Source organism: Pogona vitticeps, chromosome 1 (genome assembly GCF_051106095.1).
Source record: "Pogona vitticeps strain Pit_001003342236 chromosome 1, PviZW2.1, whole genome shotgun sequence".
NCBI classification, from domain to species: domain Eukaryota; kingdom Metazoa; phylum Chordata; class Lepidosauria; order Squamata; family Agamidae; genus Pogona; species Pogona vitticeps.
The window spans coordinates 75860961-75883188 of NC_135783.1; the positions used below are offsets into that span (position 1 = coordinate 75860961).

The 22228-nt window shown below is 36.5% G+C and overlaps 1 protein-coding gene across 7 annotated transcripts in view; it reads right to left on the minus strand.

Annotated features, from left to right (window-relative positions):
• The window catches only part of STXBP5 (syntaxin binding protein 5), a 185813-nt gene that overhangs the window by 25949 nt on the left and 137636 nt on the right, over window positions 1-22228 (minus strand). For 2 of the 7 annotated variants that reach the window (XM_020810218.3, XM_072995589.2), the window contains exons 15-19: window positions 19729-19949; window positions 18713-18891; window positions 16669-16794; window positions 9020-9171; window positions 3124-3186 (exon numbers count right to left, since the gene is read on the minus strand). In XM_020810218.3, coding sequence (XP_020665877.3) covers window positions 3124-3186; window positions 9020-9171; window positions 16669-16794; window positions 18713-18891; window positions 19729-19949 — 741 coding nt within the window. Of the gene's footprint in view, window positions 1-172; window positions 221-317; window positions 378-3123; window positions 3190-9019; window positions 9172-16668; window positions 16795-18712; window positions 18892-19728; window positions 19950-22228 lie in introns of all 7 variants that reach the window. The other 5 variants (XM_020810128.3, XM_020810054.3, XM_020809900.3 and 2 more) reach the window with 4 other exon arrangements.

A 22228-nucleotide genomic window follows, 5' to 3' on the forward strand; every position in this document is an offset into this window, starting at 1 on the left:
ATTAAGCACCATATATTGGAAAAGAAGCATCCCAAAGGAACACCATTTATGGTTAGAGCAATATTAAATAAATAAATAAATAATGCAACTTGCTTCACTTTGCTGCACAGTTAAGATCTGCACAGAGTAAGCTACCAGGTAAGGAGCAAAGGATAGTTTTTCTAGTTCCTACCTATATCACTGGCTACCATCTTGGAAAACTTTCTGCCTTTGGTCTTCACTGCAAATAATATTTTGATACAAAATGTCAATTTACTAAAAAATATGAGCTAATAAAAAGAATGATAATACGCTTAAAAATAAAAAAAATACTATACCCTTTTCTATAAAATTATTCATTTTTTGATCATCATCAGAATTGTTGGGAGAACCAGAACCTACATGAGTGAAGACAAGAATGAAAGGGACATACAAATGGATATTTGCACAAAATACCATACAAAACAGTGACAAATTTAAGAAGGAACATACAGTCCTAGTCTGCATTTGTATAAAATGGTTTTTGTATAGGCAATCAACTATGCTATCCTGATGCTCTCAATCTGCATACAGACATTTGTCTTGCTTTACAGACAGATAGAGCCGTGACTCTCCATGTCTCAGTTGCATCACATAGGGCTTATAATGCAGAATTATAATGTACCACAGTTTTCTAGTAAAAGAAAGGTCATACAGCTAAATGAAAGCACAGAGTGTATATGTTTATTCATGGTAACTGAAGAGAAAAAAGTTTTTGGCAAGATAACTTACATTAATCCGATTTACAGAAAAGTTAATAGGCTAACAACAAATATAATGCTCATTTTTATTAAATTTATTGCATTGCTTGTGCTGTCAAATTAATTCAGAAGGAAAAGGAATTAAGGTCAAAAGTATGGTCTTTTTGGTTCCATTGAAAGTTTCCTTGGTTAATGACAAACTGCCAAGACAAAATGAGATAAAAAATACTGTAGCAGATTTCATCTCATTTTGGAAGCTAAGATGGTAAAGAACGTGATTAGAAATTGGATGTGAGAGCACCAGGCAATACCAGTGCTAGGAAGGAATTCTGTCTGAAATCCTACAAAGCCATTGCCAGTCAGAATTGATAATACTAGGCAAGATGGACCAGCAGTCTGACTTGGTATAAGGCAGCTTCTTAAGTTTTAACATTTCATCTGAAATTAAAATGGGTATCAGGAATGCCAGTTTGTGTTTACTTTAGTAAAAAGAATGAAAACATGGGCACAAGGGTGAAGGGACTGAGTATTCTTCACAGCTAATTTCCCCAGTCTCATGTGCTATCTAATGGTGAAAAAACAGGAGCGTTGGCAGGAATAGATCAGACAGTTTGCAAGTTCTAAACACATTAACTAAAACTGTATGTCAATTTTTCCAGTTAAGTCATACTGCATCCACTATGTACAGAGGTAGTATACCTCTTATCACTCTATACTGGAGATAAAGAACAGGGAATGGCTTCCCAGAGACATCTGCTTGCTCAATACTGACAACTGAATGCATTTACAGGCTGGTGCTGCACAGGTAGTTCTTATGACAAGGAAATAAGATCTTTTAATGTCCGTAAGAGAGTTTATAATGACTAATGTTGAAATTATCAATTTTGCTACCAATCACAAACACTGTTATGACTTATATATCACCAAGATAAAACAGGAACACACAGTAAAGCTTTCTGGTATTCTTTATTTTAAAGTGAACTGAAAAGATGAATTACTTAAAATTATTTGGAAATAAAAAATGTTACTTACCTTTCGGAAGATTAATTCCTGATGCAAGTGTTAGTGTAAAGTTCAACCTTCTCTATCTAAAAATACTTAGTGATTTTGTCTTTCCATCCCAGATTAGAGCTGTAGTTGGGCTGTTAGCAAATTATGGCTTTCCATACCCTTCACCCAATTCTCAAAATCAGCAAATGGCTAAATTTCCTTCAAATCACATTGTCAAGGGCAAAGTTTTACCCAATTCCTTCCATACACATTGTGAACACACAGAACATACAAACTTTCTCACTAGATTCTACACTGCTACCACTTGTTCAGGCGCAGATAAGTTGGAGTTAGAGTAAGAATGTCTCTCCTCTATTCTTGCACCAACTGCTCCCACCATTGGGAATAATCGGATAAGTTAATGAGTTTTTGTTAATTTTAACGAACATTTGAACTAGTGAAGAGGTCATATAGTAAGTCAACATTTCCTATTATGAACCAAGAAATTATGAACTCCAGCGACAGTTTCACCCTTTCTCTTCTTCCTTCTGATATTATTCCCATCTGTACATTTTATACTACAATTATCATCATCTTAGAACGGCAGAGCTGGAAGGGACCCTATGTATAATCAAGTCTAGCCCCGGTTAAGGAGTTAGAGGAGGAAATCAAAATCTCGACTTCTGGCTCTACAGAAATAAGATGTTCTTTTAGGGACATTGCATTATCAACAGGACTTTGGAATGGGGTTGCCATCAGGCTCATTTGTAAACTATAGTGTTTGACATGATTCTTGATAGATCAACTAGGGCTAACTAGAATCAAGAACAGGTTTTACTTGTAGGATTTACAAAATACCCAGCTTGATTAACTCAAAGTTCATGTGGCTGGAGATAACAGCATGACTGTTTCTGAAGTAAATGATCTCTTCTTGAAATTGACAGATCAAAGGAATTAAACTACTTTCCCCTCATATACAATATTTCAAGTGGCAATGTTCTCTAAGCATTATAAACAATAAATGATGATGAACATGGAATGGATAAATGAGTGGCACTGATATTTGAGACAGATTGTAAGCCAAGAGCAAAATATTGGCCAGAGTCCTATTGCTGATTTACGCTTACAGACAGGAAATCACAGAAGTCATGATGGCAGATTGGTGCTTGTTAACAAGGTGCTGGTTTCATTCCAGGGCACTTCATTAATGAGCAGCAATTTGTTGGCATAACAAACATGATATTTCTTATACAAACATAAATTTGTAATAGGATTCTGGCCATAGGTTCATGTAGTTTGAATTGTGCATACACAACATCACAGTTAGGTTTAGAAGTATACTAGAAGTACCATAGAGCACAAAATCTTACATTCTTTTCAGGTTTTAAAAGTACTTACAAAAGCAATTAATTACCTGAGGTGGGTGATTTGCAACGATCCTCTTGCACAGTTGTACTTTCATTAATGTCACAAAGACCTGCTATAAAATGCAAAGCACACTTTAGAGTTTCTTAAAAAAACTTTTTAACAGTTGTTGACAATTTCTAATGTTGGACTGTGTTCCTTCTACTGAGGAATAAACAGAAAAGACCACATAAATTCTGACAATTCATACTGTTTGAGGCCGATGGGAATTGCACTCCAAAGCCATCTACAGAGCACTAGGTTGCCTATTCGTTTGCTCTACTGTTTAAATGTCAATGATAGAAAATGGATAATTGTGAAGATTGAAGCGGGAATGAAAACAGTATGTTTGCAAGAATCATTTTTTTCACTGAAGATTTTTGAAGTAACATCTCTGTAAACAGATATACCCGCTGTGCAACATTACTTGAAATTGCACCTTTTGTCACATGCATCCTAACGACAGCTCAGATGACTAGTTCCAAACCTGTATGAAACCACTGAAAAGTGCTTTAAAAGAAATATTATAACACATTTAACCTTACCTACAGAATGTACATGCAGAGAAGAGGTAAATATAAAACATCTTAACAACCTTTAATGATTTCTCAATGCACTAAATATGTAATAAAATTAAATATTTAGCAGGATGCCAAGATCTGATGCCAACGGCCTCTCTATGTACAAATGGGCTTCCTAGAAAACTTCTCACTACAGCACTTCTGACTAGTCTCTGTAAATTTCTCCCTCATGTTAGCAAGCTTTCAAGCATGGCCACTGACTGAATACAGCACAGTGTAATACAGGACTCCTCACAAATTATGGTAGAAAACTCTTTTTTTACCCTAGCATGGGGTTATTAAGAGGGAGTCAGATTAACTGAGATAAGCTGAGCCAGGAGTGGATGATCTGCTCTGTGGTGCATATACCTTACAGCCTATATACAGTATAAAGGGCATATATATGTGTGTGTGTGTGTGTGTGTGTGTGTGTGTGTGTATATGTATGTATGTATGTATGTATGTATGTATGTATGTATGTATGTATGTATGTATGTATGTATGTGTGTATGTGTGTATGTGTGTATGTATATATGTATGTATATGTATATGTATACACACACACACACACACACACACACACACACACACACACATATAGATAGGCTGTAAATAAATAAATAAATAAATAAATAAATAAATAAATAAATAAATAAATAAATAAATAAATATGTACCACAGAGCAGGTCACTCCAGGCTAATCTATGTACAGTATCTCTCTCTGTCTGTGTGCGCGCGCACATGTGCACGCACACACACATTGTGTCTGGCTCAAGCCAAAGCCCACCCAGGGTTTCCAAAGCAATCTGCATTGTTTGTGGTCCTGGCAGAATATGTTTCTTATTACATGTATATCTCTTCTTAAAAAGAACCCAAGGCGGCTGTGCTTTTAACTTGATGCATACATGTAATAAGAAACATGTTCTGCCAGGAGGGGGGAAAATCCCCCAGCAATGAGATAATAGATTACCTTAATTTTAATGTTGATTTCCCCCCTTCTTTTTGTATGAATGTTAGTCCTATGCTTGTGAATCGCCATATTGTTGAATGCATTTTGTTTGTGGGAGTTTTAAGTTGTTAACCTGTAAACTGTCCAGATTAGTGCTTCCACTAAATGAGCAGTATATAAAACAAGCAAGCAAGAAAGAAAAAAAAAGACTGTATAGCTTATGCATTTCTTCAGCTTATGTACTAATTTGTAGAAGTACACTTACACCCTGTGTATGCCTCACCCTATAAACACACAGTTCAACTGCTTCTTAACCCAGCCCGTGTGCACTACATGATTATGTGCAAAGAGTAGCATAAGCAAATGCTGACTATTCTAAATGTAGTAATTCCTTAAGAATTCAACAATTTTTTAAAAAAAGCAAAGTTCTAATTTTAATGGCTGCAAGTTTGGTTTCTTGTGCGATGAAATTTCAGAAACAGGACAGCAGATATTTTACTGGTTCTTTTTCATGCTTAATAAGAGCAAGATAAATTAAGCATTTGTTGAATAGTCTTTGAGAAAAGTAATGAAATGTCTAAACAGCAAATCACACCTCATCTATTCTGGCTGTTATGAGTTACACTCAAAGGGCAGCTTTTTGATTTGCTTGAAATCTTCTATTTCATTAGCAGAGCACGGCTTTCTGATGCCTCCCTAACTTTGAACTCCTTTCACATTGAACTCCGTTCACATTGATACTTGAACTCCTTTCACATTGATCTAGAAATAATGCAGTAGGTATAAACAAGCTATTAGTCATGTTATCTTATTCCTTGTGCCCAACATGGCATGAACTGATACTGTTTCTGTGACCTGGGTATCTGCCAGGCATGCTACACTATAGATGGGCCATAGCCTTTAATTAAAAAATCAATATCCTTTATGGCCAGCATAGCCAATGGTCAGGAACAACAGAGACTTCTAGAGGGCCATTGATTCCCTAACATTGCCTACTCCTGCTACAGACTCACCCCAGGGCTTTCAGTCCCTAAAACAACTTGGGATAGAAATACAGAACAATGCAATCAATGACAAAGAAGTAATGTTGCTATGAGAAAGGCACTACCACCACTGCTGAGCAAAATAGCTAATCTATACAAAATTTCTTTCCATCCTCAAGTGGCTGCTATCCTTTGGCAAGATATAAAGGACTAGAACTGCGAGAAACAGGCAGGGTCTCAAAAGCATCCAGTGCAGAGAACTGGTTCCAGGGTGCAGGATCTGGGCTGCAGTAGATGTACAGTGTGTTGTCAAGTCAAAATTGATTTAGGAGACCTAACAAGGCTTTTAAGGTATATAAGATATACAAGGAATGGTTTTACTAGTGACACTCTTCAGAGAATTTCCATGACTGAGTGGGGACTGTGTCCTACTTTATCACTCTGTTCATTATACCACATGGTAGTATTACAAGGCAGAAAAAAAACCTTGGTATCAGGATGGATTTGATTTAAATCATTATTTAAATCACTAGTCAGCAAGACTCATTTAAATCATTATTTTTAAATGGAAAGACTAATTCTTGCTGGTAATTATTATCTTTAATATTAGCAACCAGATGAAGATTACGTATTTAGAATAATTACTGATTAGATTACTAAATAGCTAGAAATGATTTCAGTTTAATAGGTGAATCACTCATATTTGGAGAACTACTTATTTGTTTTATTTAACTAAAACAATAACATATAGATTACATATTCTTGGATTTGCTTAAACATCAGTTTATTAACATAGATCTCAAGGTTTGTAAGCTGCTCAGAAGGTTTCACTTTCATTTTTATTGTATGCCACTCCCTCCTCGCACTTGGAGCCTGGTACAGATGTATTTCACTCCAAACAAATTTAAAACCTAGCATTTAAGGTAATGCATTTATTGTTTGTACATAGATTTGCAGAAGAACAATGGAACTAAGGTATTTTCCTGAACTTTGTTTATTTTATATCATTTTTACTGTGAAAAAGTGCATGCTATTTTAGTTTGCATAATTTGGGATTAATTGAATTAGTTTATAAAAAATGTAAATATTGCATGAATACACAGCCTCATGCTAAATAACTAAACTCTATTTCATACTGAATAACCACTGAACTATAATGTTCAGAAAGTAAACAGAAAACTATATTTAGATAGATTTTTCCTCCAAAAGTATTTAATTAAAACTAATTGATTAAAATAAAAAAATCCAATTTAAATTTTAAAAAAATCTGTTTTTAAAAAAATCATTGATTTTAATCCACCCTGCTCTTTAGCTCTCCTTCCTCCAGTAGCCATGAAGTAAGATAAGGTGGGATTCAAGTCATTTTGATTGCATTGTTTTGTAGCAGTAGTATCTTACATAATACAATTGTGTAAGTATTAAAAAGTCCATCTCTGTGAATATATCACTGATAAAAAACTTAATAGAAAGGGTAATATTAAAATAAATTTCAAGATGACTGAATGTGCATAACCTAATCAAGCTGGATGTTCAAACACTTCATTGTTATGAGATGACTTACTTATATAAGAGGTGCGAAGTTGTTTCATAGATTCTGAATATAAGCTAGAGAGGCCACACATGCAAGAAGCCAAAACCAGCATGCCTTAGTGAAGCAATGAGAAAGGAAAGACAAAGACACCAACAAAGTATGTTTGGAGACAGGAAAATGTGCTGCAGAACTTGATGTTATGAGTATGCTATCTGGAACAGAATCTAAAACTGGGCCAAGCAATTGTTTAATCTGCATTCCATGCATTCTTGTCTGAGAATAATATGTAGAAACCATTAACACTACTGATAAGAAACAAATGAAGAAATAAACTGTCCTTGCTAGCTAAACATTTGCTTAATTAAATGTAAACAATATTTGTTATAAATATCCTAACATATGGGGACTGAAAAATTTTCCTTTTAAAATGAATAATTATCTGATATTCAATATGGAAATCAGATAAAACTGGAGAATCAGCAATAGCTAAAACCAGGATCCAGAAATCAAGATACTTTCAATAACCCATTTTACAGCCATAAGAATGGGTAACAGTCATTTGCAATGTTCATGTAGTAATGACATGTCATTAATAACTTGCACTTATGCACTAATAACTTGCACTTATGCACTAATAAAAAAATCTGCTTCTTTTGTCAGCTGTTTTTATAAACATACAGAAATATGCACTGTAAAGTTCAGTTTCTTCTTTTAGGCATCATCCCTGCAAGATTGGAGTCAGAATTAATAACACTTCTGTTCTTCATCCTCTAGCCCACCGTTTGCAGTTCAGGAAGTAACCTTTTTTCCTGATTTGTCACTGTATGCCACACTAAGCATGAAACAAGTGAAGAAAACTTCATTCCAAGGACTTGAGACCCAATGTGTGTAGCCATCCTTCAGTCTCGAGAGACTACGGTAATGTGCTCTGAATAGAGGTCTTGGAACAACGGCTGAGAGGGACAATTTGAGAGTGACAATCCCTTCCACACAGAAGACAAACAGAATCTGCCCCCTGTCCAGCTCCCTGATTTTGCTGCTTTCGCGACTGCCTCTTTGTATTGGCCTGCTGAACAAGTGTCTCTTCAAATTGGGAGAGGCCATACTGCACCGCCTGCCTCCAGGCTGAATGCTAAGACCCAATGGGGAAGAAATACACTGTTGACATTAAACTTTATCTGTTTACAATATCAAACTTGTTCAGAGCAGAGAGGTACTAGGGCTATTGTACACAGCATGAAATACTTCTAAATGTTTCCTTCCCTCAGACGTTTAGGCTTGGGATTCCACTCCTGCAATTATATTTACAGGATGTCATCCATTGCACCTATGTGTCAATATAGGCCATAGTAATTCAATGCGGTATAATGAGATAACTATATTCAAATTGCGGGTGGGGGGGAGAATGCTGAGTGATCTTCTGAAATAATTAATTCAGAGAATTTGGTATGGAAAAATCACGAAACCTACTGCTGAACTGAAAACTGATGGATAATAATTCTAACCTGATGTTCTCAAGATATTTTGGACCATCCAGCATTCCTGATCATATCAGCTTGGGCAGATGGGAAATGAACTCCAAGACACCTGAAGGGCACCAAGATGAGGGAGACTGATATACGTTATGGTGTGAGAAGTATGCCATCTCTTTGGACAATTATAACCAGTCAGAACATGTTTCAATTAAGATACTCATGTACTACAACTAGATGAGTAATCTGAAAAAAAGAGCTACAGAATAATAATCAGTAAACCTATAGCCTTTGGATTCCTTGTTACATTCAAGGGAAAAATTATTATCTGTACATCTAGTTAGTTTACATTCAGTAAAAGTGGAAGAGTCACCCACAATTTTAGCAGGAAATAGTAATTTTTTCCCTTACCTCCAGATGGCTGTCTGCTTTTACGTGGCGATCGAGGTTCCCTTCTATAAGGATCATTAGAGCCATACAATTCAACGGTGCCAAGGTTTAAGAGGGTAGTTTTTTGGATGTAATCAACCATTGCGATACCATTACAATTGCCAAATACTACTCTGAAATAAGATTTGTAGAAAAGAACATGATTCCAATGAACAAATGCTGTTCAAATATATTCTCATGCAGGGTCTCCCATTATACTGAAGATACAATTTATACTGAAGATACAATTTAAAAAAAATATTCTGACACATGTTCTTAGGTAACATGATAAACTACCTGAAATGTGTCTCAGACAAAAAACACCACCAAAGCTCGCTCTCTCTCTCTCTCTCTCTCTCTCTCTCTGTGTGTGTGTGTGTGTGTGTGTGTGTGTCAGAGAGAAAGAGAGAGAGAGAGAGAGAGAGAGATAGAGAGAGCTAGCACGCAAGAGATAAAATGTTTTGGCACTTTAAAGATTAACTGCTATATTTTAATGTGAGCTTCATGGATCAAATTCACCTCCTCATACATAAAAGTGAGACTATGTGACTGTTATATTTATACATGGCCCCATGACCAGATGGGGATACAGATAATCGACAAAGTGACAATGGTTTATTAGTAAAACCTATCTGGCTGTGAATAATGCCAGTTTTCAGTCTATAAGTTAGCAATAGCCTAGTTAACACAAGTGGCGTATATACTATGTAATCCATCTAGCATTTCAAATTTGGTAATGGTGTAAGAACCCTTCATTGATGTTCAGTCCTTTTAAGCAGGTCTCCAGCATCAGGATATACCTTATCTCAGCTGTTTCTCTTTCAAGTTTCATTTTGTAGTGCCCCCCCTCAAAATAATAACTTTCAAGTCCAAATTGAAATGATCTGAAACAAGTTTTGCCATTCCTGATGCCACATTTATTTCCATTAATTCTTTTCTGCAGAGATCATCCCATTTCTCCTATGTAGAATGAAGGGCATTGCTGGCAAGGATGCATAGATCACATTAGAAAAGGAACAAGTAAACATGCCTCTCATGTTGTGTGTGACCTTGCGGTGGCATTTAATTGTGTTGAGTAGATGTGGGGACATACCTGGCATCTGGGTTTGTAGCAGGGTTCAGTTCCCATCTTTGTATCAGTGTTAAGTAGTCTGTTGTGTGTCAATAGTTGTTTGAATTTGTGTGTGTGTTTGTAAATATCGGCCTTCCACCAATGGCTTGGAAGATGGAAGTATTCTCATCAAGAATGGGTTGAAGATCATTTATGATGCCTATGTGTTGTCTTAATTGTAGGTTGAAGGTGATAACTAATGGTGTTTGGCCATTTTCTCTTCTTTGTCTGCCTTGCATTAGGTTGCTCCTGGGATTCATCTTGCCTGATTAATTTGTTCTTTAACCATACTGGACGTTTATTATAGCCTGATTAATGTTTTTGTACATTCTTGAGTTTTCAACCTCCATCTTGTGGGTCCAAGCAGATGCATTTATAGCTAAGGGCTTGGCTGAAGACCAGTGGTCCCCAACCTTTTTGGAACTGTGGACCGGAGGGGGCACTCCCGCGCTCGCAGGTAGGTGTGCTGCGCTTGCGGGTGGGCGTGTTGTAACACACCCCGTGAGCACAACACACCCACCATGTGGGTGTGCTGGAGGGCGGAGATCTGTCTCCACGGCCCTGTCCTGGGAAGCCCACGGACTGGCACTGGGCCACAGACCAGGGGTTGCAAATCCCTGCTGTAGACAACAGACATTATTGTGTGCTCCAGATGGAAGCTGGAGGCATGCAAATATGAGTATTAGTAAGTATAGCTTCAATACAGTGGTGCTATGATGCCCTTGTTGTTTCACAGTGGTATCCAAAAAGTGTACCTGTTGTGTAGACTGATCCAGATTGAGGTTTATGTTAGGATTAAAGTTATTCAAGTTCTGGTGGAATTCCTCCAGGATGTTTTTTCTCCTCATAGGTCCAGATAGCAGAAATGTCATCACTGTACCTCAAATGGAGGAGTGGTTTTTAGATACAACGGTTAAAAGCACTGGTCCAGGTCAGCCATGAATACCTTTGCATATTGTGATACCATGTGAGTACTCATGGCAGTTCCATTAATCTGGAGATAGGTGAAATAATTGTGTGTGAGCACAAAGTCACAGAGGATAACAACCATGTCAGCTCTGTCCTCATTCTGAATGGTTTTCCTGATGACCTGTGGTCCATCTCTGTGTCTGATGCCAACAATGCCCTTCTGCACTCTACACAAGACAAAGTGCATAAAAGAATCAATGGAATTAAATCTGGCACCAACAATGGCAACATAAAAAACCTGTTTCAGATAATTTCAATTATTATTACTATTGTTTTTATTTTTAGCTGCACAGAGTAGGACATGATAGTTGCCATTTTGAAAAAATGCTACAATATGAAACAGAAACAGCTGAGATAAAGTATACACTGATGCTGGAGACTCACTTAACATCTGAGTATCAGTGGGGGATTATTAAATCATTACTAGAGATGGGTATGAACCATTCATGTTGGTTTGTATAGCATCCAAACAAGTGTTTGGTGCTTCAAAGCCCCGCCTCTTCCAATGGGCGCCCACTCAGAGGCAGCACCTGCAGGCAGCAGAACAGGGAACTGGGGTGCTACCTCTGAATGGGCCCCTGCCACAGGAGGCAGGGCTTTGAAGCACCAAACACCTTTGACCATTCAACGAACTGGCATCTCTAATTATTATCAAGTGTGAAATGCTACATAGATTCAGTTTGCCTCTTGTGTCAACAAGACAATTGTTACCTATTGGAGACGGATGGCTGACATTATTCACAGCCTGACAGCCTTTACTAATGAACTATTGTCACTATCCAATTATCTGTATCCCCATGTAGTCATGGGACCACTATGAGGGTCACTCACATGTCTGACGAAGTGGACTTTTAATGTAAAAGCTCACATTAAAATACAGCAGTTAGTCTTTAAGGTACAACATTTTTACCTCTTGTTTTTTCTTTTTGGTTTTTGTTTGATATGCTTGCATAGACTAACATGACCACTCCTTTGAAAACTACCATATTTTTTGCTCCATAAGACGCAACTTTCCATAAGACGCACCAATTTTTTAGGAGAAGAAAACAGGAAAATATAATCTGTTTTCTTCGCTCCATAAGACGCACAGACTTTCCACCCCCCCTGTTTTGTGGGGGGAAAGTGTGTCTTACGGTGCGAAAAATACGGTATATATCTAAAAACAATTTGCTGTAATAATAATTGCTGAGAATAAAATAGTTTGATTCACAAAATAGGAGACATGAACTGAAATGACACAAAATGTCAAAATGTTGACAAAATGTCAACAATGTAAATTGTTCATTCAAAACTGAGGCATCATAACAGATGAAGATGTTGCCCTGCTGAGCTGTTAGGCCTGGATTTTATTTATTTCCAATACAAATGTGGCTAGGGCAATAAGAACAGTAAAATATGAGTGTAGTTTCATTTACAAAGATCAATCAAATACATATTTGATTACCTGAGAATATATAATTATCGGTTATAACAAAGATTTATTTATTGGGATCAAAATTAGTTATACAAATTTTCTTTAGCTTTTCATATATATGTTTTTACAGAAGACAGATGGAAGTTCTACTTAATCCATTTAAATTATCTGAACTTATTTAAAAATAAATTTTAATTATTTTATGTTTAAAACAAAATATTAATTACCACATATTTAGAGTAATGTGGTATGTAAAATGTTCTGCAGAAAGGCTCCAAAACAAACTATTTACATTATTTGCATTATTAAATGTGCCTGCAGAAAATATTATCAACATAAACAAAAACACAGTAAATTAAAACATTGGATCTAAGCCCATACAGTGGTGCCTCGCATAACGATTTTAATTGGTTCCAAAAAAAACAACGTTATGTGAAACATCGTTATGCGAAACACCATTTTCCATAGGAATGCATTGGAAACCGGTTAATCCGTTCCAATAGGCACGGATTGCCGTCCTTAAGCGAAAAAACCCATAGGAAACATCGTTAAACGATACAATGTTTCCTCCATTGGAATGTATTGAAGCTGACTCAATACATTTCAATGGCTTTGCGAAGTCAATTTTTGCAAATTTAAGTGTGTCATAAAAGGGTCAAAAATGGTTTTAAATGCTTGGATTAGCTTCTGCACCCTCTAAAACGGATGCAAAAGTTAATTTGGCTTTGATCTGACTTTTCGTTAATTAATGGTGAATTTTTTCCCCCCAACTTTTGACAGCTGTCAAAATCTGACAGCTCCATTATTTCCTATGGGGGAAGAAAAAATTCACAAAAAATTAGCGAAGACTCAGCAACTGTTCTAAATGCTTGGGTTCGTTAGTGGACCCCCTAAGACGTGTGCAAACCTGATTTGGCTTTGATCTGAACTTTCGTTAATTTATGGCGAATTGTTTTCTCCCCCATAGGAAAGCATGGAGCTGTCAGATTTTGACAGGTCCATTGGTTCCTATGGGCCGAAAAAAAAAATTAACCATAAATTAACGAAAAGTCAGATCAAAGCCAAATCAGGTTTGCACATGACTTAGGGGGTCCTCTAACGAATCCAAGCATTTAGAACCATTTTTGACCCTTCTAAGACACTTTTTTAATTGAAAAAAGAAACATCGTTAAGTGAAGCAGGGGACCTAAAATCGCATTCGTTATGCGAAGCATGGTCCCAAACTTCGCTAAGCGAAAATCGCCCATAGGAAACATCGTTATACAGTGCATATTATTTTCTAAAAAAACACATCGTTATGCGAATTCATCGCTAAACGAGGCAATCGTTAAGCAAGGCACCACTGTATTTATTTTCTTAATATCTAAGCACTGTAAGGAGTACCTATGCTATTTTGACATGTCTTAAATATGAAAGCACTCTGGTAAAAATAATGTCCATATTTAGTTTCAAATTTATTTGGATATAATCACCCAAATCCTGTTGCATAACTTTAGGTTGCACAAGCTGTTGCAGAAATTGCATCAAGGTGGAAATCATATCCAAGGTATTTTGTGGATTCAGTTGTGCAATTAGTTGTGCAGTCAGTTGTGCAATCAGTTACACAATCAGATATGCAGACTGCTTGTGCATAACTCTTACTGAACTTCTATAGATGTAACTTTATGGCATGAAATCCTATGGAAAGGATTTCATGCTATGGAACAGGATTTCAGCCAGTATTTAAATTAAATAAAGTACATTATGGGGTTGTGTTCTTGACTGGTATTTTGGTTGACACCTTTTGAGTTACTGACATAGCATATAAATTTAGTATAGAATACTTTTTAGTTTTCTGTTTGCTAGGTCTGCTTTAAATACACATACAAAAATCAGAACTTAGTTAATTAAGGGAAATAGGGGAAAATCCAGTTTACCAGAAAACCCACATTATTGCATATTTATAGCCTTCTATATCATTATACTAATAAATGCTCATTCACTACACACAGTGCCCACATTTCTCATCAAGGGTTTACTACTATCAAGGGGTAAATATCTTTTCAGAGAACTTGGAAGTTAATACTTTTTAATCCAGAAAATGCTAAGCCTACTTCAGATAAGCTTCTGGTGGCTGTGTACACACCACTGCCCTGCATTTAGAGTTGTTCTAGTTAATGCAAAGCAAGGCTATAAATTGCAAGGGGATTACAGTGGACCCTTGACTTACAGACGGCTTGACTTACAGACGGCTTGAGTTACAGACTTCTCTGGCTGCAAAATTTAGGTTTGACTTGCAGACTGAGATTTGACTTACAGACCAGAAAAAAACCAAAATGGAACAAAAACGGCCTGTTACGGGATTAATCGGTTTTCAATGCAGTGTAGGTTAATGGAGACTTGATTTACAGACTTTTTGACTTGAGAACTGCCTTCCAATATGGATTAAGTTCTCAAGTCAAGACCCCACTGTACTGAGTTAAATTTAAAATAGAAATGTAATACAAGCTAAATACTATTCGGATTCAGAATTATTGCCCTTCAGATTCAGAATTTTAAAAATTCAACACTTCCAGGTATCTGGATCTCTGTTACAGTCAATATGAATACTATAGAGTCAATATTTTCCCCTTTATAAAAAACACAAATAGGCAAAACATTTTTAAATGATTTTCCTGTGTCTTCTGATACCTTCCCAGTCATAGTGCCAAACAAAAAGAGTGCACACCAACAGCCAGCAGTGCCAATGTATTAGGAAATTACTGTAATAGGCATACTGATTGAATCCTGAACAGTGGGGATCCCAGCAAGAAATGCTAGCAGCATTAGGAAAGCAGAGGACAGGTTGCCCTGGGGAGTGAGCAAATACCCTGGGCAACAATGGCAGGCATATTGGAGCAGCAGATAGCCTGTGGTGGGTGGAAACTGTGGCAACGGTGTGGGGCACAGCTGAGTTTAATCTTGGATTAAAAGTTGCAAGAATGAAAGAAGCATGGCATACCTAGTACTGTGAGTAGTGTGTGCTATTCTGTTTTATTTAAAAACTGAATGGCAAACACTGAGCTTCACGGAAGCTTAGCAATGGTAGGCTGACCTTAAGGAAAATATGTCTTTCTACAGATCAAGGTTCCAAGTGTGAGCAGTGAGGACTGACAATGTCTCCTGCCACTCAGACACACATCTGCTGCACACTATTGAAAATGCTTCCAGATTATTGATTTCTTTGAAATTCCAGGTTTTGACTGCATGTTCCTAACAGGGATTGCTAACTTGCCATCAATACTAGTTCTGGCAACTGGTGGGCAAGTGCAGTTGGAGGGGGATTTTAGTTTCACATGTTTCTGAAATAGTGCCCGCCTGAATCTCTTCAGTCTCTTCCTCCCCCATGTCAGATGCATATGTATTTGAAGGGGAGTTCCTAACAACCACAATACTGCTTTGTACAGGAGAGATTTGATGGTTCTAGATTCCCTGCTTCTAGATTCCATTGGTGCAGACAGACATCCATTAAAGGTTTTGCTCTTATCCCAGCACACCTCCCTTGGGAAACTCATGGTAGTCCCAATCAGAAGACACTGAGTTCTCTGCCTCCACTACCCTTGGGGGTTAGACAGAGTGTCTTTAGGTTTCATTTCTCAACAAGTCACTCCAGAATGCTTGAGAAATAGGTTTCACTTCTTCCTCTAAGAAGCTGAAACCTATCCTTTTGTTTTCTAATGTACAATAGTAAATGGGATTCTGACTATTAGGAATTATTATTCCAGATATTCAAAACTATCTGAATTTGGTTTTATTCAGTGAATTCCAAGCACTTCAAAATCCGAATGCACATCCCTTATAAATATAATTATAAGTGCATTATAAGTAAAAATGTGACAGTTGTTTTATTTTAACTGTGGAGGTGCAGGCCATATTAAAGCAACATGGATATAGGAATTGTTCTGTAACATCATACTGCTTCTGCAACAGAACAAAGAGCAAAGTCCAACTGTTAGTGTTAAGTAGGGCAAACCCATTGAATAAATAGGACTGGCACAAGTAATACCTGTTGACTCAATGAGTGTACTGTAATTGGGACCAACACGTTATGACTAATAAGAATATAGTCAAAAAGACTCAAGTCAACATCAAATATAAAGTAACATCAAATATACTTACAAGCCATAGGCAGAATTGATTGCAAGGCTCGTTATTTGCTGAGGAGGTTCTCCACTCACCCATACTAACTGAATAACCAGTTCAACCTGATAGCCTTGAGACTGCTTGAGGGAAGAGTTTTTAACTCTGCAATATATATGAAAAGTAGATAATATTCCTCTTTGTAAAACCTTTAAAATAATATAATAACTCTTTAGATTGACCAAAAAGGGACATTTCTTTATACTTGTTATTATAACTTAATATTGCTAAAAATATTTACTCTAGAAGATACCTTGATATGGTGATTACTTATTGATTTACTTGGAATAAACATCCACACTAACAATGAACTGACATAAGCATTGTGCTTGCAAATCTCTGCTCCTTCTGCACTTTTGCACACAACTGTGTAACTGATTTTAAGAATGTTTGTTTTATTGATTGATTGATTGATTGATTGATTGATTGATTGATTGATTGATTGATTGATTGACTGACTGAGTGACTGATTGATTGATTAATTGATTGATTGGATTTCTATCCCACGCATCTAGACCAAAGGTATACTCTGGGCGTTTTTTTAATCCTTGAGTGTGGGCAAAATAGAAAAAGTGTTGTTTGTTCAGTTCAGATGAAACAGGAAATTATAGTTTGCTGAGGATACAGATTAAGCAGTCAAAACATAAGAGGAAAAAACATGTGCCCCTCAGGCTTGTGCCTGCTTATTCTTAAAACTCGATATAAAAATATAAGGTGGACAGTATTATACATCTGAAAAAGGTATAATCTAAAAATTAAACCCCCATAGGATGGATAACAATTTCCTATCATGTGTTTTCTATTTCTAGAACTTAAAGCACTTAGCGTACCTTATACCAGATTCGAATGGAGTAGTAATGTTAGTCTTGAGATATACTAAATACTAAAACCAGTTTTATTTGGTACATTGTTTTTATGGAGTGAGGCACACTTAATATCATAGAACTGTTTCCATTAGTTGTTACAACAAGTTGAAAAGCCAAATCCTGTTTTTATTAGTAGTAGTAGTACTAGTAGTAGTATTAGTAGTAGTAGTAAGGACAAGAAGACAGTTATATATTTAATTATGGAGGCCATTCCTAGGTTCCATTATGAAGTTTTTGCATAGTGGGATGAACTTGGATGTATGCTGAAATTTAGCGAGAAATCACATTCCACCATTAATGTCACTACTGAGCTAGCCTGAGAGTTTATAACTAGTCTAATATAATCTACAGAGTCCTTGGTTGAACTGAAATTTGAACCAGGGACTATTTATTCATAACTCGTAATCACAAAGCATTATGGAACAGATCTTAAGAAATAAATGGCACAAGCATGTGAAGTTAAAAGTATTGTGAAATTTGGCATCCAGTTTTCTTTGTAACTGAGATATTGCTTTCTAAGGAAAAAAACTGAAGTTTTATAGAAGATTACATACAGATGACAAAAATACGTGTCTGTTCATTGGCATGTGTTTGAAGTGTACAACCTTCCCCCTAAAAACAATGTCCATTTTGATCAAGTATAACTTAAATATTTAAAGTACAATGTGTGAAGAATTCCAGACAGGTGAAGCTCAATAGCTGTTCAAGATGTGCCTGTTATAAATGAAAATTCAGTAAGCACAGCCATCAAAATACAGTTTCATATGCTATTGTTAAATGAAAAAATATTTGTACAATGATGCTGTGCAAGCACAATACAGATGTTTCTGTTGCATAAAGACCCAAATTCTCTTACTAGTTATGGTGGTACATCACGAACAGACTTTTGGAGGCAAACTGCCCCAAGTTAAGACATCACACTATTCTACTGAGTTCTGTGACTCAGCATGCAACAGATAATGTCTATGGTGACTTCTTAACTTTGGGCAGCTTGCCTCCCAAAGCTACACCAAGAGAATTTTGGCCATTATATACTAGGAGAAAGTGCAGATAATCATATCTCAAAGAATTGCATGTCAAAAGGGATTACGATTAACAAACAGAATAGACAGTTTATGAAAACGGGATGCATATTAAGATAAAAACTGTATGCTTACTTTAAACATGGGACATTATCACGAAGCCCATCAGATGAGCTGCTACTAGTAGATGGGTGAGACTGGGGTGCAATGGACTGTGGATTGGAACCTGTGTTTGGAGTAGGCAGTGGTGGTAATTGCTCGGGATCTGGGGATTCTATGTAATTTATTTCATACAACAGCCGTACTTCAAGCATCTGAAAATGACAGTGAAGAAACAGACCACATGTAATCTTAGAGCTACTGACAACATACTACATTCATTCCAACAATAACTTCAGAATTAAAGACAAAATTTATCAAAAACATGTAGCCAGCCATATCTTGAAACCATAATATATCCTTCAAAAAAAAAAAAAAAAAAAAAAACAAGAACTTTGATAAATCAGCTTATGTACAGGTTATGTTTTATGAATGAAAACAACTGAACAAAATTGAGTTTTTAAAAAAGGAAGTACAAAGTGACTGAAATCCTGTTCATATAACTATGCCTATAGTAGGCTGATGGTGTCACTGGCAGACGGTGGTTTTCTTAATTAAAAACTGACTACTTTTTCCCATATCTTTTTCAACTTCTTTTGATTTCACAGAAGTTGTGGGAAACACATGAGAGAAATGGAACATTTTTAATTATTGAAAATCATTCTGCTGATAACATAATCACCCTTCTGCAGGCATAAGTTATGGAAGAGGATTTTAGGTTATGTCTTTATAACCTCACTGAGAAATATGGGACATAAGTGAAACTTGACAAAAAAGCTACTATACAGTTTGAAATAAGACATGTGATTAGTAATGCATATACTCACATGGGACAATAGCTCGCAAATAACAATTATTTATCTATATGAGTGCCAGTGGAACCTGAGAATATCCTTAACTACATATTAGCAGCCTAAAGAAAGTTCACTGAACATGATAGAACAAATTGCACAAAAGTGTTGAGGTCAACATTGCTAAGTTTGTATACTGTCACATATGGGGATCTTAACAAATATAGAAATGTATGTCAAATACAAATGAATGCTGTTTACCGGAATAACTTCTGTTGTAATGTCTTGTTTACTGAATCTATATACAATGACATGTGCAGAAACTCCTGCTATGCAGAGCATTCTGCTTTCTGCACACCATGAGATGATCTGAATGGCATATGGGTCTTCATCTACAATATCTGTGCTGGGCCTGTCATCTTTATTTCGAGATTTTTCAAAGACTTTTGCTGTTTTTAATTTGTATAGCACCTGCAATGTTACTAGGAAGAAACAAAAAATAAAGTTAGTTACATGCATAAATGCACTTTATTTTTAAGAGCATTTCTACTTAAATAAAAATATTGGTTAAACAAGGCATTTCTAAAACAAAGGTGATATTATACATTGCTTTACTTTCATTTCTTATTGACTGAGATGCAAACAGGAGCAAGGAAATACTGTACACAGCCTTTTGGATCCTATGACTTATATACAGAGAGGGGGGTATTCGTATACGAATATGAACATCCCTGCACAGCTGGAGTTAACGTCTGCTGGCAGCCCCACTCTTCCTTCCAGTCGCTCCGAAGCACTGCTCAGCTAGCCACTCAGCAGCCCTTGCAGGGACATTCATCCTCTCTCCCTCTGCCAGGAGTGGCTAGACAACCGCAAAGAGAATGGCACTCAGAAGAGATTGGAAGGATGAGCAGGGCCAGCGGCAGCAGCGGACGTATGAGTGGACGGTCCGGCCCCAGGGGCTCGACTCTTGTTAACTCCAGCGGTGCAGGGATATTCGCATTTGTATACGAATACCCCCATCTCTACTTATATACTTCAGCCAGTACAACAAGGACCACATCAGCATCATCATTAAAAAATACCAGACAGTCAATTAAAATCACAAAAACATTGGTATAATAAATACACGTTTTAACCAAAAACCTAAGTATCTGGTAAATATTGGTGCAGTATGTACATTGTTCCTAATATTGTAGCTCTAATGGTGTTATTTCTGAGATCTGCAACTGCTTATATACTGTGTGAAATATCTTGATATTGTTCTCGAAGTCCCAATGACTATGGGGACCATTGAAGTGTGTATCATCCATAAGCAAGATGTTTCAATTCCCAGATCTCTGTATTTTGTTGGTTTCTCCAGTTCTTCATTTTCAACTCTGGCATTTGTTGGAATTGCAATGTCAATGATCTAGACATTTCTTCGTTCTATTACTACTATGTCTGGTGTGGTATGTTCAAGGTGTCTATCAATTTGGAAACTGAAATCCCACAAAATCTTGACTTCCTCATTTTCTGACACCTTCTCTACCTGATGTTCCCATGGGTTTTTAGAGGCTGGCAAATTATGTTTTTTGTATGATGACCAGTGCACTAATTTTTGCATGATGACCACTCTATCATGTCTAATTTTGTAATCTGTTTGTGCAACCTTTGGACATTTACAGATAAAGTGTGACACAGTTTCATCTTTTTCTTGGTAGAGTCAACATTTGCTATTAGCACGAAGTCTTTGAATCTTAGCTTTTTATCACATTGGTATGGAGTGCTTGTTCTTGTTCTTGTGCAGCAAAAATCAAGTCTTCGGTTCCTTTCTAAATGGTTACCAGTTTCAGCCATGCCCATGTTTAATTATTATCATGCTTCCTATCAGTATTTCTCAGGCGTTGCCCATGTAGTGATTTATTTTTCTGTTTAATTTATTTTCAAATTGTTGTTTGTTATATCAACCCTTTGTTTATTTTTTTATTTTTCAGAATATTATCCATTTTCACCGCCTTAAGTAATTTTTCTCTCCTTGTACCAATATAATCATTTAGGCTTCTTTGTTTCTCCTCTACTACATGCTATATTTGCAGTAACCCCCGGCCTCCAATTTTTCATGATAAATATAATCGGCTCCTATCACTTTCGGGATGTAATGCGTGATACATGTTCATTAATTTCTGTGTTTTTTGATCCAATTCTTCTAATTCATTTTGGGTTCAAGCTATTATTCCAGCTGGGTATCTAATTATTGGAACTACCAATGTGTTTATGGCTTTGATTGCATTTCCACCATTTAATTTTGATTTTAAGATTTTTTGCAGTCTTTTGATGTATTCGCTTTCTGCCAGTTCTTTAACTTTTGTGTGCATGATGTTATCTGCTTCTAGTATTGCAAGGTATTTATAATTTTCCTCACTTCATAGTGATTTTATACTATCACTGTTTTTTCCTTTGATTGTGCCTCAGCCAGTTGTCAGTATATGGGAATACACTCATTCTCTGCATTCTTTGATAATCTGCCACCAGAGCCATGCCTTGGTGAAAATTCTGGGTATCAGTGATAGATCAAAGGAGATAACAATACATTTGAATGTTCAGTTGTCCAAAGAAAAGTGCAAGAAATTGTGATGAGCTGGTCAGATGGAGATGTGAAAATAAGTGTCCTTGAGGTCTATTATGACAAATCCTTCTGTAACACTGACACTACTGTGGACAATGTCACCATTCAGACAACCCTTTAACCTTGTTTGTGAAACCTCTACAATAACAAAGTTTT